This window comes from Dendrobates tinctorius, unplaced genomic scaffold, assembly GCF_039654945.1.
Source record: "Dendrobates tinctorius isolate UK_male_01 unplaced genomic scaffold, ASM3965494v1 ptg000028l, whole genome shotgun sequence".
Lineage (NCBI taxonomy): Eukaryota > Metazoa > Chordata > Amphibia > Anura > Dendrobatidae > Dendrobates > Dendrobates tinctorius.
The window spans coordinates 81,141,171-81,156,622 of NW_027361696.1; the positions used below are offsets into that span (position 1 = coordinate 81,141,171).

Genomic DNA, 15,452 nt, shown 5'->3' on the forward strand with positions numbered 1-15,452 from the left:
CCCGCAGATAAGGCCTCAGACGCGAGTTTTTACCGCACTAGTTCTGTGTTTTTTCACGCCTAGAACTCACACCTATTGTGGTTACATGGCCACGTATCTTCTCAGACCGAGTGATTGGCAGAATGTGACCCAAGTCATGGATCAAACTCAACAATGCAAGTTTATGGATCTGTGGAAAAAATATAACTAAGGGTGTGTGCACACGCTGCGGATTCTGCTGCGGTTTTGGCCGCTGTGGGTCCTCAGCAGTTTTGGCTGCGGTGTACAGTACCATTATTCCCTATGGGAATACAAAACCACAGTGCAGACGATGCGGATTTTTCCGCGGTTTTGAAACCGCAGAAAGAATTGACATGTTAATTCTTTCTGCGGATTCCGCTGCGGTTTGCCATCTCCTCCATTGAGGAGATGAAAAACCGCAGAGCAATCCGCAGGTCTTTTGACCTGCAGATTTACCTGCGGATTTTACAAAATCCGCAGCGTGTGCACGTACCCTAAAAACCAGAGCATTGAGATGCCAGCCGCCTGCCGTCCTGTCTTCAAAGGCAGAAGCCTGGGAATCCTCCGTTTTTGTTTTTCTGCCAAACCTGAGGAAACTGATGGTAAAAATGGGCCCTGACCAAACTCACCCAACAACGATGAGGAAACGAGGACTTTTTAAATCCCCAATGTCTGAATGAAGCCTAACGCCGGCTCACTACCTAACAGGTGACTCAGCTGAGAGCTGGAACCTAGCTTGGTACAGTGATTAATATGGGGTCTCCCCTTCAACCTGGGGTGGTGGGTGGGGGGTCAGGGGGAGGTGCACACCCCTCTAGACCAGGGGAAGACAGTGGGTGCACACCCCTCCAGATTGGTAGAGAGAGGTGGGCCAGGGGGAGGTGCGCACCCCTCCAGACTGGGGGAAGAAGGGGGGGGGGGACAGGGGGAGGTGCACACCCCTCCAGACTGGGGGGGGGGGGAAGAAGGGAGGGGGGGGCAGGTGCACACCCCTCCAGACTGATGGGCTGCTCCTATACTGAGGGCACACAGGCCCCCAGCCATACCCCACTGTGCACCATGGGCGCTGATCATCACTCACACCTGTAAATGTTGCACTTACACTGCATCTGAAGATCTAAGGCAGGACTGAAGCCCCACAAGGTCGGGTACACCTCTCCACCGCCTGCAGCCGCCATGGACGCTGAAAACGAACACAAACACATCACACACCCGCTTTCCACCGGCACCAGCCGATCCCTGCACCCGCAGTCCCGCACCGGTATAACTGACGGCTCCCGAATTATCGCAACTTCACTCGGCTTTCAAACTATAAATGATCCCCGCTACGGCTAAGACAAACCTCCAAACCAGCGCCACGACTGGCCAATAGATGGCTAGAAGCGCGTGATTGACTTTAGGGATAACCAATAAAAAGCCACAAGGGGCGTGTCTTTCCACAGCTATTAGGCTAGGTTGTGCTGACAGCGAAGCTTGCAGTTGCTATGGTGATGGCCGCTGCAGAATGTTTTGCACCTGTTGTTTCTATAGCGCTGCCAGAGGCCGCAGAGCTGTTGCACCCTGTGCTGGGCCAGTACTGTGTGCAGGGGGCCACTAACTTATAATAAATTGTATATAAAGCCTCGTGCACGTTACACCCTGTACAGGCCTGGTCACACCTGCCACACTCACTGTAGATTTTCTCGCACGTGTGACCCCGGCCTAAGGGCAGGATCTTGAGTGTCTAAAAAACCGCTCAGAGTTTCATCCAGAAAATCGGGACGATTTTTTTTCTCACCACATCCATTTTCAATCTTTTTTTTTACAGCTGTAGCTATTAATCATCTACAGTTTCCCATGTTACAGAATTGCAATGTGCCCGTAAAAAACGGACGCTATATTATAGCTCCATACGGCGTCCAATGTTTTTCCGAGCACCCATAGACCGCAGTGGGCGAGTCTCGTGTACGGAAGATGCTAGCACGTGATTTATTTCACACCCAGATTTGGTCAGTGAAAACAATCGCCCGTCTGCACTGCCCATTGCATAAGATCGGTCAAAGGGCTGTTCGGTTTTTTCACGCACTGCACTCGGACTCGTGTGAACCCGACCTTAGGCTATGTTCACACATTGAGGTTTTGATTTTTTTTTTTTTTTTTCAGCAAGCAAAATCTGCTGTCTTGGCAGTAAAGTAGCTGTTTACAAAAGCTGGTTTTGCTGTGTTTTTTTTGCTGCGTTCTTCATGCTCATACACCGCAGCAAAACCTGATACCTGCGTCTTTGCTGTGTTTTTGCACTTAATTGCTTTCTAGGGGGAGGGCAAAAATGCTTCAAAAACGCTGAAAGAAGTGACATGCTGCAGTTCTCAGAAACGCAGCAATTTTTTAATTGAGGCAAGACAGAAAAACAACGTTTGTGCATAAGATCTCTGAAATCTCATAGCTTTGCTGGTACTGTAAAACGCAGCTTTTAGGCTGGTTTCACACTTGCATTTTTTTGCGCTGTGTTTTTGTGCAAAAAAAGCATGCATTTTTTCCCTATACTTTACATGGGTGCGCATACACATGCGTTTGTACACGTTTGTATGCGCATGTAGTGTGCGCCGGGCGCACAAAATGCATCCTGTTGCATTTTTTGTGCGCCCGACTTGTCTCAAAAAAACGCATGCGCACGCAATTCACACAAAATTCACCCAAAAACCCATTATAGTCTATGGGTGCGTTTTTTTTAAAAAAACCATGCGCAAAAAAAGCACACAAACGCATGATGCGTTTTTTGTGTGCGTTTGCACTGTGCACGGTGCGCAGCGCCAAAAAATGCAAGTTTGAAAGTAGCCTTAATTTGCATAAAAAAGCAGCAAAAAAATGCAGCAAAAACGCTATGTTTGAACATATGTTCACACGTTGCATTTTTGCTGTGTTTTTTACTGCAAGCAAAACCTGGCAGTAAGGGTGTGTGCACACGCTGCGGATTGTGCTGCGGATTTTTCCGCACAGGTTATGCAAAATCTGCGGATTAGCCTGCGGTTTTATCTGCGGATTAGCCTGCGGTTTTCCCCTGCAGTTTGACATCTGTAAAATGGAGCTTGTATAAAACCGCAGCGGAATCCGCACAAAGAAGTAACAAACCGCAAAGCAGTTTTGAAACCGCAGCAAATCCGAGCGGAAAAATCTGCACCGTGTGCACTGCGGCTTTTGTTTTCAATAGAATATAAAGGTTCTGTACACTGCAGCAAATACTGCTGCGGATCCACAGGACCAAAACCTGAGTTTTTTTGCTGCATTTTTCAGGATCCCAAAGTTCAGCTTTGCTTCCACCATAAAATCATGAACACGGGTCACCAATGCAAGACATATGTGAAAACATAAAATCATTTTTGATAAAAAGGGCAATTTTATCAAATTTATTTAGTGGAAAAAGATTTTTATGTCTGAAAAAATAGCGACTATTCTGTACAAAAAAGTTTATATAAGTTCATGAAAAAATGCATAATTACAAAAGTAACAGTGGCTGGAGGTGAACTGGTCGGGAATAGTTTATATAAGACGTTTGTAGGATGCTGTTTACCTTCACACTTTGGTCAGCCATTGAGTTGATCAGGTATTGTTCAGATAAACTATTCCCGACCAGGTTTTGCCTGCAGAAAAAACTGCAGCAGAAAAAACTGCAGCAAAAATGCGATGTGTGAACAGAGCCTTAAAGGGGTGGTCTAGTTTTGGCACGAAAGTCTACTCTGCAGTCACTCTCTGTTCAGTTGCTGTCCGACTTCTTTATGCAGATGGAATCAACATCAATCTTGAAATAGAATTTAGAAATCAAAGAGCAGGAAAAAAAATTATAAAAACCCATGTCATATTTTACAGACTAAAAACCGTGTAAAAGAAAAAAAAATTGCATGGATTTCTCTTACAAAACAACATCAGATTTTTGCACCTGAAATAAAACTTTGTGTGAACATCCAATACTTGGCACAATGTATTCTTTTAATTCTCTGCATACTTGAACTGCAAAGGATAAAGGTGCAGAATGTCTCCTTTATCCACCATTAATCAGTATAGTTGTGTTGTAGAACTCAGTAAATGGACCCGTAGAGCTGCGGCATTATAATTGGACTAATCATAAAAAGATAATTATTCTAGATAGGAAATACTGGAGTACAGCAATCATTTTTGATAAGGCTAATTACTGCCACAGTACGCGGAGCCCAGACTGTGAAGTGGTGGGGGGCTTATGTGACATAATTCCATGGAAACATCCTCGCTAACTTCCACTAACTAACTATCTCTGCAGATACTTCAAGGGAGTCTAACATACCTAATAAAAGTATAGCATTATTAGAGGGGTCGTCTCACCCGCCTGGCTTCTCGAACTGTCGATGAGTTGTCACTGGTGGGAGAAGATACGCGTTCGCTTTACGGTTTAACATTAATTATTTGGGCATCCATGGAAGGCATTGGTTTTTATTTGAAAACGGTCTTTGTTTTTGTTTTTTGTTTTTTGCTTTCTTGGACCATGTCTCAGTTTTTTTATATTGTGTTTTTGCCTGTTTTCTTTTTCTATTAATAAAAAAAAATAATCTTCCCTTCTCCCAGTGTTCTACGTTTTTTTTTTCCCACAGGGCCATTGATTGACATTGATGATAGGAATCAAAGTAAGGACCTGCCTCCATTTTTCTTATTTTTTGCTGACATTTGGTCTCCAAAAGTAAAGGACACGTGAAATTGGTCCTTAAAAAAATGGACAAAAAAATGGACAAAAAAACCTGATGTGTGAAAGAGCCCTAAAGCAGTGCTGCTCTTAAGTTCTGGCACCTAGAGAGGTCATAAGGGGACAAGTGCTGAACACTTTGTGAGCCACATCCAATGGACTTAAGAGGATTTTAAGAGAGTGGTCTAAGAGCAAAAAATGTTACAAAATAAAAAACAACAACTCTCACCCTTTGGGAGTAGACAGACGGCCGTGTTTCTTGTGTGATGATTAGTGTTGAGCATTCCGATACCGCAAGTATCGGGTATCGGCCGATATTAGCGGTATCGGAATTCCGATACTTAATTCCGATACTTTTGTCATATCGGATTCCGGAATCGGAATCGGAATAGGAAGTTCCCATCATGCTATGAGCCTGCTTGCTTTGATTAAGCCAATGGGAATCCTCCGAAGTGTGGGCACATCCTGTTAGGCATGTAGGCATGTTAACTATTGGCATGGCTATGATTGGCTGCCGAAATGATGTCATGATGCACTATAAAAGCCACCGCAGCCGCCATTTCTGGTCACTCTGCTGTGAATTCAGTTAGGGACAGGCTGCTGTAGAAGACTGTGAGGGACAGTTAGAAATAGCGATTCCACCAAACATCTAGTGCTTTACCCAGGCTACATAAACCACCACTGTAGCCTTCTTTGCCCTAGCAGCAGTGTTCACAGCTGTCTGCAAGGGCTGTGTGAGTGCAGCTCACGCTGTGGAGTGGGTCCTGCAGCCACGTCAGGCTGTAGGCCACCCAGTGTGATCACTGCTGCCTCATACATCTTTTATTTTTTGAGCTGCATTTTTTACATAATTTCAATCTAGTGTGCTTCCATCCGTATCCATATACGTTGGTTGCAAACACTAGTAGTAGACAGCGGAGCCTTTCTGCAGCCTTTCAGTGCTAGTGTCCACTTTGCTGCACTGTTCACGGCTGTCTGAGAGGTCTCTGACTGTGTGTGAGTGCAGCTCACGCTGAGTAGTGTGTCCTGCAGCTACGTCTGGCTGTAGGACGCTCAGCGTGCGTCAGTGCCTCACACATATTTTTATTTGAGTGCAGCTCATTTTTTCTTCTATTAGTGTGCATCCATCCGTCTCCATCTACGGTGGTTGCAAACACTATAAAGGAGTACACAGCGGAGCCTTTCTGCAGCCTGTCAGTGCCAGTGCCCACTTAGCTGCACTGTTGACGGCTGTCTGAGAGGCCTCTGACTGTGTGTGAGTGCAGCTCACGCTGAGTAGAGTGTCCTGCAGCTACGTCTGGTTGTAGGACGCTCAACGTGCGTCACTGCCTCACACATATTTGTCTTTGAGTGCAGCTCATTTTTTCTTCTCCTATTAGTGTGCATCCATCCGTATCCATCAACATTGGTTGGTTGCAAACACTATATAGGAGTAGATAGAGGAGCCTTTTTTTCTGGCTTGTGCCCTGCCGGCGCAGCCAGATTAGTATTACCCAATTTTTTTGGAGCCTCATCTTTTGCATTGTAGGTTACCTGCCTGCATTGTAATAGCTCCAAAAAGTTGGTGATACTATCAGTTTCAATTCTTTGTTCACATACTTTGAGTTTGTTTCCAACAAAGAAACCACAAAAAAAGTTCACCAAACACTACATTTTGAACTTGTGTAGGCCACATCAGCTCCTATTAAAGTCTAGTCCACACACACACACACTTCATAAAATTAGTGTTTCTTGTACCTGTAACCAGCTGTTCAGGAATAAGCACACTAAGGCCCCCCTTTGTACTTTTTTGCCTATCTTAAGCAGTCTTGCAAGATGAAGAAGGCAGGGAGTAAGGCGCGTGGGCGTGGGCGTGGGCGTGGAGTTTCAGCAGGGAGAGGACGTGGGGATTCTGCAGGGAGAGGACGTGGGGATTCTACAGGTAGAGGACGTGGGGATTCTGGGCCTGCTGCGGGCACCAGTGGATCAGCATCCCCCAGTTTTAGCAGGCAACAGTCCTTTATGCGCAGCTTTGTAGGACCTCAACGTACCCCACTGCTGCGGGAGGAACAAATTGAAGCCGTTGTCGGATGGATGGCAGCTAACGCATCGACTTTAATTACTTCCGCATCCTCTCAGGGTCAGAGCACCGAAGAGCAACCATCTGTCTCTTCACCACCTGCCAAAGTGCCCAGGCAGTCAGAGAGACATGGACAGGAGCCATCACAGTCTCTACTTCTGTTCTCGGAATCTGTTGGCTTGGAAAGAGGGGGCCAGCCAAGCAGCATTCCTGAATGTGAAGAAGAGGGAGTATGCAGTGATGCGCAACTTCTTTGTCCCTCTGAATCTGAAGAGGCGAGTGGGCCAGTGCCTATGGTCAGCACACCTCAGTACGCATCAGATGATGACGAGACTCAGTTGCCACTTTCTGGTGCGTACGGTGCTGGCGAGACAACCCCGGAGAAGCAGCTGTTTGAAGAGGGGAGGGAAGATGATGAGGTCCTTGACCCATCATGGCGTGAGCAACAGGAAGGTGGTGGGAGCAGCTCGGAGGAAGAGATTCCCCTACCGGCCAAAACAGGAGGCAGAGGGAGGGGGAAGACTTGGTTGCCTGTACCCTCCACTTCGGCACCCGTTAGGAGCATTCCTCCTTCCAAAGGCAAACCGGGCGCTCACAAGAGTTGCAGTGCGTGGTCCTTTTTTGACACAGTTGCAGATGACATTTGCTTTGTCAAATGCAAGCTGTGTCATCAGAGAGTCAAAAGAGGGAGAAATGTCAGCAACCTCAATACCACAAATATGTGGAAACATGTGCGCACCAAGCACGAGTTGGAGTTGCAGAGACACCCTGAAGACGTAGGCCAACGTACAGCACCACCTACCACCTCTTCAGTTCGTGTTGGGCCCTCTTCCTCCAGCTCACACACTGCTGGTTCGGCTTCCTCACAGGATCGCCAAGGAAGAACCTCTGCCACTGTTGTCCGGAGACCCTGTCAGATTACACCCATAGCAGCACGTTCCCATCCATCACAGCCATCGGTAGCACAGGCATGGGATAAAAGGCGCCCTTACTCGGCAAACCATCCCCGAGCACAGTCTCTGAATGCTGGCATTGCCAAACTTCTGGCAGTTGAAATGCTGTCATTCAGGCTGGTGGACACTGACACCTTCCGGGACTTAATGGCATTGGCAGTCCCCCAATACAACGTGCCCAGCCGCTTTTATTTCAGCAGGCGAGCCGTCCCTGCCCTGCAGAAACATGTTGAGGGCAAAATAAAACATGCGCTACTAAACGCCGTTAGTAGCAAGGTCCACCTGACCACCGATGCGTGGACCAGTAACCATGGACAGGGACGATACCTTTCCCTCACTGCCCACTGGGTCAATGTTGTGGAGCCGGGTACGGATCTGGAGAGTGGAGCTGTACGTGTTCTTCCAACGCCACGGATTGCAGGACTCCAGTCTGTACACATAGACTCCTCCTCCTACTCAAGTTCCTCAGAAACAGCAGAGCAGGAGCCTGTTACGACCGATATGAGCACAGCCGTGGCCAAACGTCAACAGGCTGTACTCAAATTAATTTCTTTGGGGAATCGAAGCCACACAGCGCAGGAGCTCTGGAATGCTATCAAGCTGGAGAGCGATGTGTGGTTTGGGCCAGCGAATCTCCAGCCGGGCTTGGTAGTGTGTGACAATGGCCGAAATCTGGTGGCAGCTCTTGGCCTAGGCAACCTCACACACATCCCATGTCTGGCACATGTTCTTAACTTGGTCGTGCAGAGCTTTCTGAGGGACTATCCGGATCTTGCTGCACTGTTGCACAAGGTCCGCATAGAGTGCGCTCACTTGCGACATTCCAGCACGGCAAGATCGCGCCTCGCTGCTCTGCAGCGACGATTTGGCCTTCCGGAACATCGCATCATATGTGACCTACCCACCCGGTGGAATTCAACGTTACATATGTTGGAGCGGTTGTGTGAGCAGCAGGCAGCAGTCATGGAGTACCAGCTGCATCAGGCGCAAACAAGTCGCACTGTGCGCCGTTCACACTTCAGCACCATTGAGTGGGCCTCTATGAAGGACATCTGCCTCGTTTTGCGTGCCTTCGATGAATCCACGCGGATGGCGAGTGCAGATGATGCACTAGTCAGCATGACTGTCCCCCTTATCTGCCTGCTTCAACAAACACTGCAAGCACTAAGGGATGAGGTTTCAGAAGAGGTGGAGGATGAGGAGTCCCAAATGCCATCTGCTTCTGGACAGTCTGCGCTACGTGTTTCCTCACAAAGGCCTAGGCAGGGGACACTTTGTGAGGAGGATGAGGAGGAGTCGATGGAGGAGGAAGACATCTCTCCAGAGGAGGGAGGTACACAAACCTCTACTCAGTATGTACAGCGAGGGTGGGGTGATGTAGAGCAGGCCGAGGTCACGCCTCAAACAGGGGACAGCGGTTCTTTGGCAGTTGGGAGTCTGCAGCACATGGTTGATTTCATGCTGCAGTGCCTGAGAAACGACCGCCGCATCGCCCACATTCTCGTCTCGGCTGATTATTGGGTGTACACCCTCCTAGATCCTCGCTACCGGGACAGCGTACAAAGGCTCATACCAACGTTGAACCGGGAGCGTAAAATGCGGGAGTACGAAGAGTCACTGGTGCAGTCCATAATGTTTTCCATTCCACCCGACAGCATTGTTGCTAGTGCTTTACAAAGCAGCTCTGTGCGTCGAGGCAGTGGAGGAAACTCTGCACAAAGAGGGAGCAGAGGCAGCGCCGCAGCACAAGGCAAGACCACTATGGCCCAAATGTGGCAAAGTTTTGTGTGTCCACCACAATTGTCTACACCATCAGCGACGCCTCGAGTCAGCAGGAGGCAACGCTTCCGTCAGATGGTGTCAGACTACATGTCTTGCCCTGTCGCTGTACTCCCAGATGGCTCTTCCCCCTTCAAGTTTTGGGTCTCTAAGCTGGATACATGGCCAGAGCTTAGCCAGTATGCATTGGAGGTGCTGGCTTGCCCTGCTGCCAGTGTATTATCGGAACGTGTCTTTAGTGCCGCAGGTGGTGTACTAACAGACCGTCGCACGCGACTATCTTCCGATAATGTTGACCGGCTGACTTTTCTGAAAATGAACAAGGCCTGGATCTCCAAAGACTTTGCCATTCCTCTTACAGACTAAATTAGTGGTTGGCAACTGTATCCAGGTCTGCTGGTGTGTTCATTTTTCTACCACCTGAACTATAATCCCTTTGCTTCAACACAGCCAGTTGTCGCTCAGATGTGTCGTCTGCACAGAGAAACACACTAGCTCCTGTGTTAGTGGGGTTCAGTAATGCCAGCTGATCCCCTGCTGTGTGGACGGCAAAGTCACCAGCTCCATCAACATTCAAACCACTACTGATTTTTAACCGTGCCCAACTTAGGTCTCTGGCTCCACTGTCTCTACTATTTCCCCTGACCTCCAACCCCGCCATCTACATCTCTGAAGTGGCGTCAGCACAATCTACACTTGTTCCTGTGTTCCTGTGGCTCAGTCCCATCAGTTTATCCCCTGATGTGTGTCCGGCAAGGTCTCCTGCTCTGTCCACATTCCCATAACCAGTAGTGGGAATGAGGACAGAGCTGGCGAACTTGCCGGACAAACATCAGGGGATCAACTGACGGGACTGAGCACCAGTAACACAGGAACAAATGTAGATTGTGCTGACGCCACTTCAGAGATGTAGCTGGCGGGGTTGGAGGCCAGGGTAAATAGTAGAGACAGTGGAGCCAGAGGCCTAAGTGGAGCATGGTTAGAATCAGTAGTAGTCCACAACCTCCATAAAAACCGCTGCCCATTGGCCTCTGCATGCGGCATGCGTAATCCTGGGCTCCAACAGCTTCAGTTGGTGTTCAGAAGTGTCGTCTCCACAGAGCCAAACACATTCGTTAGAGTGTTAGTGGGGTTCAGCACTGCCAGCTGTTCCCCTGCTGTGGAGATGGCAAGTCTCCTGCTGCCTTCACGTGCCAAAATCCAGTAGGCCCCAGCCTGCTCCTCGCCTAATCCTGGGCTCCAACAGCGTCAGTTGGTGTTCAGAAGTGTCGTCTCCACAGAGCCAAACACCTTCGTTAGAGTGTTAGTGGGGTTCAGCACTGCCAGCTGTTCCCCTGCTGTGGAGATGGCAAGTCTCCTGCTGCCTTCACCTGCCAAAATCCAGTAGGCCCCAGCCTGCTCCTCGCCTAATCCTGGGCTCCAACAGCGTCAGTTGGTGTTCAGAAGTGTCGTCTCCACAGAGCCAAACACCTTCGTTAGAGTGTTAGTGGGGTTCAGCACTGCCAGCTGTTCCCCTGCTGTGGAGATGGCAAGTCTCCTGCTGCCTTCACGTGCCAAAATCCAGTAGGCCCCAGCCTGCTCCTCGCCTAATCCTGGGCTCCAACAGCGTCAGTTGGTGTTCAGAAGTGTCGTCTCCACAGAGCCAAACACCTTCGTTAGAGTGTTAGTGGGGTTCAGCACTGCCAGCTGTTCCCCTGCTGTGGAGATGGCAAGTCTCCTGCTGCCTTCACCTGCCAAAATCCAGTAGGCCACAGCCTGCTCCTCGCCTAATCCTGGGCTCCAACAGCGTCAGTTGGTGTTCAGAAGTGTCGTCTCCACAGAGCCAAACACCTTCGTTAGAGTGTTAGTGGGGTTCAGCACTGCCAGCTGTTCCCCTGCTGTGGAGATGGCAAGTCTCCTGCTGCCTTCACCTGCCAAAATCCAGTAGGCCCCAGCCTGCTCCTCGCCTAATCCTGGGCTCCAACAGCGTCAGTTGGTGTTCAGAAGTGTCGTCTCCACAGAGCCAAACACCTTCGTTAGAGTGTTAGTGGGGTTCAGCACTGCCAGCTGTTCCCCTGCTGTGGAGATGGCAAGTCTCCTGCTGCCTTCACCTGCCAAAATCCAGTAGGCCCCAGCCTGCTCCTCGCCTAATCCTGGGCTCCAACAGCGTCAGTTGGTGTTCAGAAGTGTCGTCTACACAGAGCCAAACACCTTCGTTAGAGTGTTAGTGGGGTTCAGCACTGCCAGCTGTTCCCCTGCTGTGGAGATGGCAAGTCTCCTGCTGCCTTCACGTGCCAAAATCCAGTAGGCCCCAGCCTGCTCCTCGCCTAATCCTGGGCTCCAACAGCGTCAGTTGGTGTTCAGAAGTGTCGTCTCCACAGAGCCAAACACCTTCGTTAGAGTGTTAGTGGGGTTCAGCACTGCCAGCTGTTCCCCTGCTGTGGAGATGGCAAGTCTCCTGCTGCCTTCACGTGCCAAAATCCAGTAGGCCACAGCCTGCTCCTCGCCTAATCCTGGGCTCCAACAGCGTCAGTTGGTGTTCAGAAGTGTCGTCTCCACAGAGCCAAACACATTCGTTCAAGTGTTAGTGGGGTTCATCATTGCCAGCTGATCCCCTGCTGTGGAGATGGCAGTCTCTCCTGCTGTCTCCGCATTACAAAGACAGTAGGCCTCTGCCTACACCCTCCTATTTCCTGGGCTTCAACACAGCCAGTTGTAGTTCGGAAGTGCCGTCCACACGGAAAGAGATACTTGCTCCCGTGTCTCAGTGGGGTTCAGTAACGTCAGCTGATCCCCTGCTGTGTGGATGGCAGTCTCTCCTGCTGTCACCTCATTCAAAATACAGTAGGCCTCTGCCTACACCCTCCTATTTCCTGGGCTTCAACACAGCCAGTTGTAGTTCGGAAGTGCCGTCCACACGGAAAGAGATACTTGCTCCCGTGTCTCAGTGGGGTTCAGTAACGTCAGCTGATCCCCTGCTGCGTGGATGGCAGTCTCTCCTGCTGTCACCTCAATCAAAATACAGTAGGCCTCTGCCTACACCCTCCTATTTCCTGGGCTTCAACACAGCCAGTTGTAGTTCGGAAGTGCCGTCCACAGTGTCTCAGTGGGGTTCAGTTAAGTCAGCTGATCCCCTGCTGTGTGGATGGCAGTCTCTCCTGCTGTAAACTCATTCAAAATACAGTAGGCCTCTGCCTACACCCTCCTATTTCCTGGGCTTCAACACAGCCAGTTGTAGTTCGGAAGTGCCGTCCACACGGAAAGAGATACTTGCTCCCGTGTCTCAGTGGGGTTCAGTAATGTCAGCTGATCCCCTGCTGTGTGGATGGCAGTCTCTCCTGCTGTCACCTCATTCAAAATACAGTAGGCCTCTGCCTACACCCTCCTATTTCCTGGGCTTCAACACAGCCAGTTGTAGTTCGGAAGTGCCGTCCACACGGAAAGAGATACTTGCTCCCGTGTCTCAGTGGGGTTCAGTAACGTCAGCTGATCCCCTGCTGTGTGGATGGCAGTCTCTCCTGCTGTCACCTCAATCAAAATACAGTAGGCCTCTGCCTACACCCTCCTATTTCCTGGGCTTCAACACAGCCAGTTGTAGTTCGGAAGTGCCGTCCACACGGAAAGAGATACTTGCTCCCGTGTCTCAGTGGGGTTCAGTTAAGTCAGCTGATCCCCTGCTGTGTGGATGGCAGTCTCTCCTGCTGTAAACTCATTCAAAATACAGTAGGCCTCTGCCTACACCCTCCTATTTCCTGGGCTTCAACACAGCCAGTTGTAGTTCGGAAGTGCCGTCCACACGGAAAGAGATACTTGCTCCCGTGTCTCAGTGGGGTTCAGTAATGTCAGCTGATCCCCTGCTGTGTGGATGGCAGTCTCTCCTGCTGTCACCTCATTCAAAATACAGTAGGCCTCTGCCTACACCCTCCTATTTCCTGGGCTTCAACACAGCCAGTTGTAGTTCGGAAGTGCCGTCCACACGGAAAGAGATACTTGCTCCCGTGTCTCAGTGGGGTTCAGTAACGTCAGCTGATCCCCTGCTGTGTGGATGGCAGTCTCTCCTGCTGTCACCTCAATCAAAATACAGTAGGCCTCTGCCTACACCCTCCTATTTCCTGGGCTTCAACACAGCCAGTTGTAGTTCGGAAGTGCCGTCCACACGGAAAGAGATACTTGCTCCCGTGTCTCAGTGGGGTTCAGTAACGTCAGCTGATCCCCTGCTGTGTGGATGGCAGTCTCTCCTGCTGTAAACTCATTCAAAATACAGTAGGCCTCTGCCTACACCCTCCTATTTCCTGGGCTTCAACACAGCCAGTTGTAGTTCGGAAGTGCCGTCCACACGGAAAGAGATACTTGCTCCCGTGTCTCAGTGGGGTTCAGTAATGTCAGCTGATCCCCTGCTGTGTGGATGGCAGTCTCTCCTGCTGTCACCTCATTCAAAATACAGTAGGCCTCTGCCTACACCCTCCTATTTCCTGGGCTTCAACACAGCCAGTTGTAGTTCGGAAGTGCCGTCCACACGGAAAGAGATACTTGCTCCCGTGTCTCAGTGGGGTTCAGTAACGTCAGCTGATCCCCTGCTGTGTGGATGGCAGTCTCTCCTGCTGTCACCTCAATCAAAATACAGTAGGCCTCTGCCTACACCCTCCTATTTCCTGGGCTTCAACACAGCCAGTTGTAGTTCGGAAGTGCCGTCCACACGGAAAGAGATACTTGCTCCCGTGTCTCAGTGGGGTTCAGTTAAGTCAGCTGATCCCCTGCTGTGTGGATGGCAGTCTCTCCTGCTGTAAACTCATTCAAAATACAGTAGGCCTCTGCCTACACCCTCCTATTTCCTGGGCTTCAACACAGCCAGTTGTAGTTCGGAAGTGCCGTCCACACGGAAAGAGATACTTGCTCCCGTGTCTCAGTGGGGTTCAGTAATGTCAGCTGATCCCCTGCTGTGTGGATGGCAGTCTCTCCTGCTGTCACCTCATTCAAAATACAGTAGGCCTCTGCCTACACCCTCCTATTTCCTGGGCTTCAACACAGCCAGTTGTAGTTCGGAAGTGCCGTCCACACGGAAAGAGATACTTGCTCCCGTGTCTCAGTGGGGTTCAGTAACGTCAGCTGATCCCCTGCTGTGTGGATGGCAGTCTCTCCTGCTGTCACCTCATTCAAAATACAGTAGGCCTCTGCCTACACCCTCCTATTTCCTGGGCTTCAACACAGCCAGTTGTAGTTCGGAAGTGCCGTCCACACGGAAAGAGATACTTGCTCCCGTGTCTCAGTGGGGTTCAGTAACGTCAGCTGATCCCCTGCTGTGTGGATGGCAGTCTCTCCTGCTGTCACCTCATTCAAAATACAGTAGGCCTCTGCCTACACCCTCCTATTTCCTGGGCTTCAACACAGCCAGTTGTAGTTCGGAAGTGCCGTCCACACGGAAAGAGATACTTGCTCCCGTGTCTCAGTGGGGTTCAGTAACGTCAGCTGATCCCCTGCTGTGTGGATGGCAGTCTCTCCTGCTGTCACCTCATTCAAAATACAGTAGGCCTCTGCCTACACCCTCCTATTTCCTGGGCTTCAACACAGCCAGTTGTAGTTCGGAAGTGCCGTCCACACGGAAAGAGATACTTGCTCCCGTGTCTCAGTGGGGTTCAGTAATGTCAGCTGATCCCCTGCTGTGTGGATGGCAAAGTCTCCTGCTGCCTACACAGTCGTACCACTACTGATTTTTAACCGTGCTCCAATTAGGCCTGTGGCTCCACTGTCTCTCGTATTTCCCCTGTCCTCCAACCCTGCCAGTTACAGCTCCGAAGTCGCGTCTGCACAATCCACACTTGTTCCTGTGTTACAGGTGTTCAGTCCGGTCAGTTAATCCCCTGATGTGTGTCCGGCAATGTCGCCTGCTCTGTCCACATTCCCATTATGGGAATGTGGACAGAGCAGGCGACATTGCCGGACACACATCAGGGGATTAACTGACCGGACTGAACACCTGTAACACAGGAACAAGTGT

At 50.1% G+C, this 15,452-nt stretch overlaps 1 protein-coding gene across 1 annotated transcript in view; it reads right to left on the minus strand.

Annotated features, from left to right (window-relative positions):
- The window catches only part of DNAAF3 (dynein axonemal assembly factor 3), a 32,835-nt gene extending 31,582 nt beyond the window's left edge, over window positions 1-1,253 (minus strand). The window contains exon 1 of the mRNA XM_073571078.1: window positions 1,103-1,253. Coding sequence (XP_073427179.1) covers window positions 1,103-1,205 — 103 coding nt within the window. The 5' untranslated portion in view covers window positions 1,206-1,253. The remainder of the gene's footprint in view (window positions 1-1,102) is intronic.
- Window positions 1,254-15,452: the final 14,199 nt, after the last annotated feature.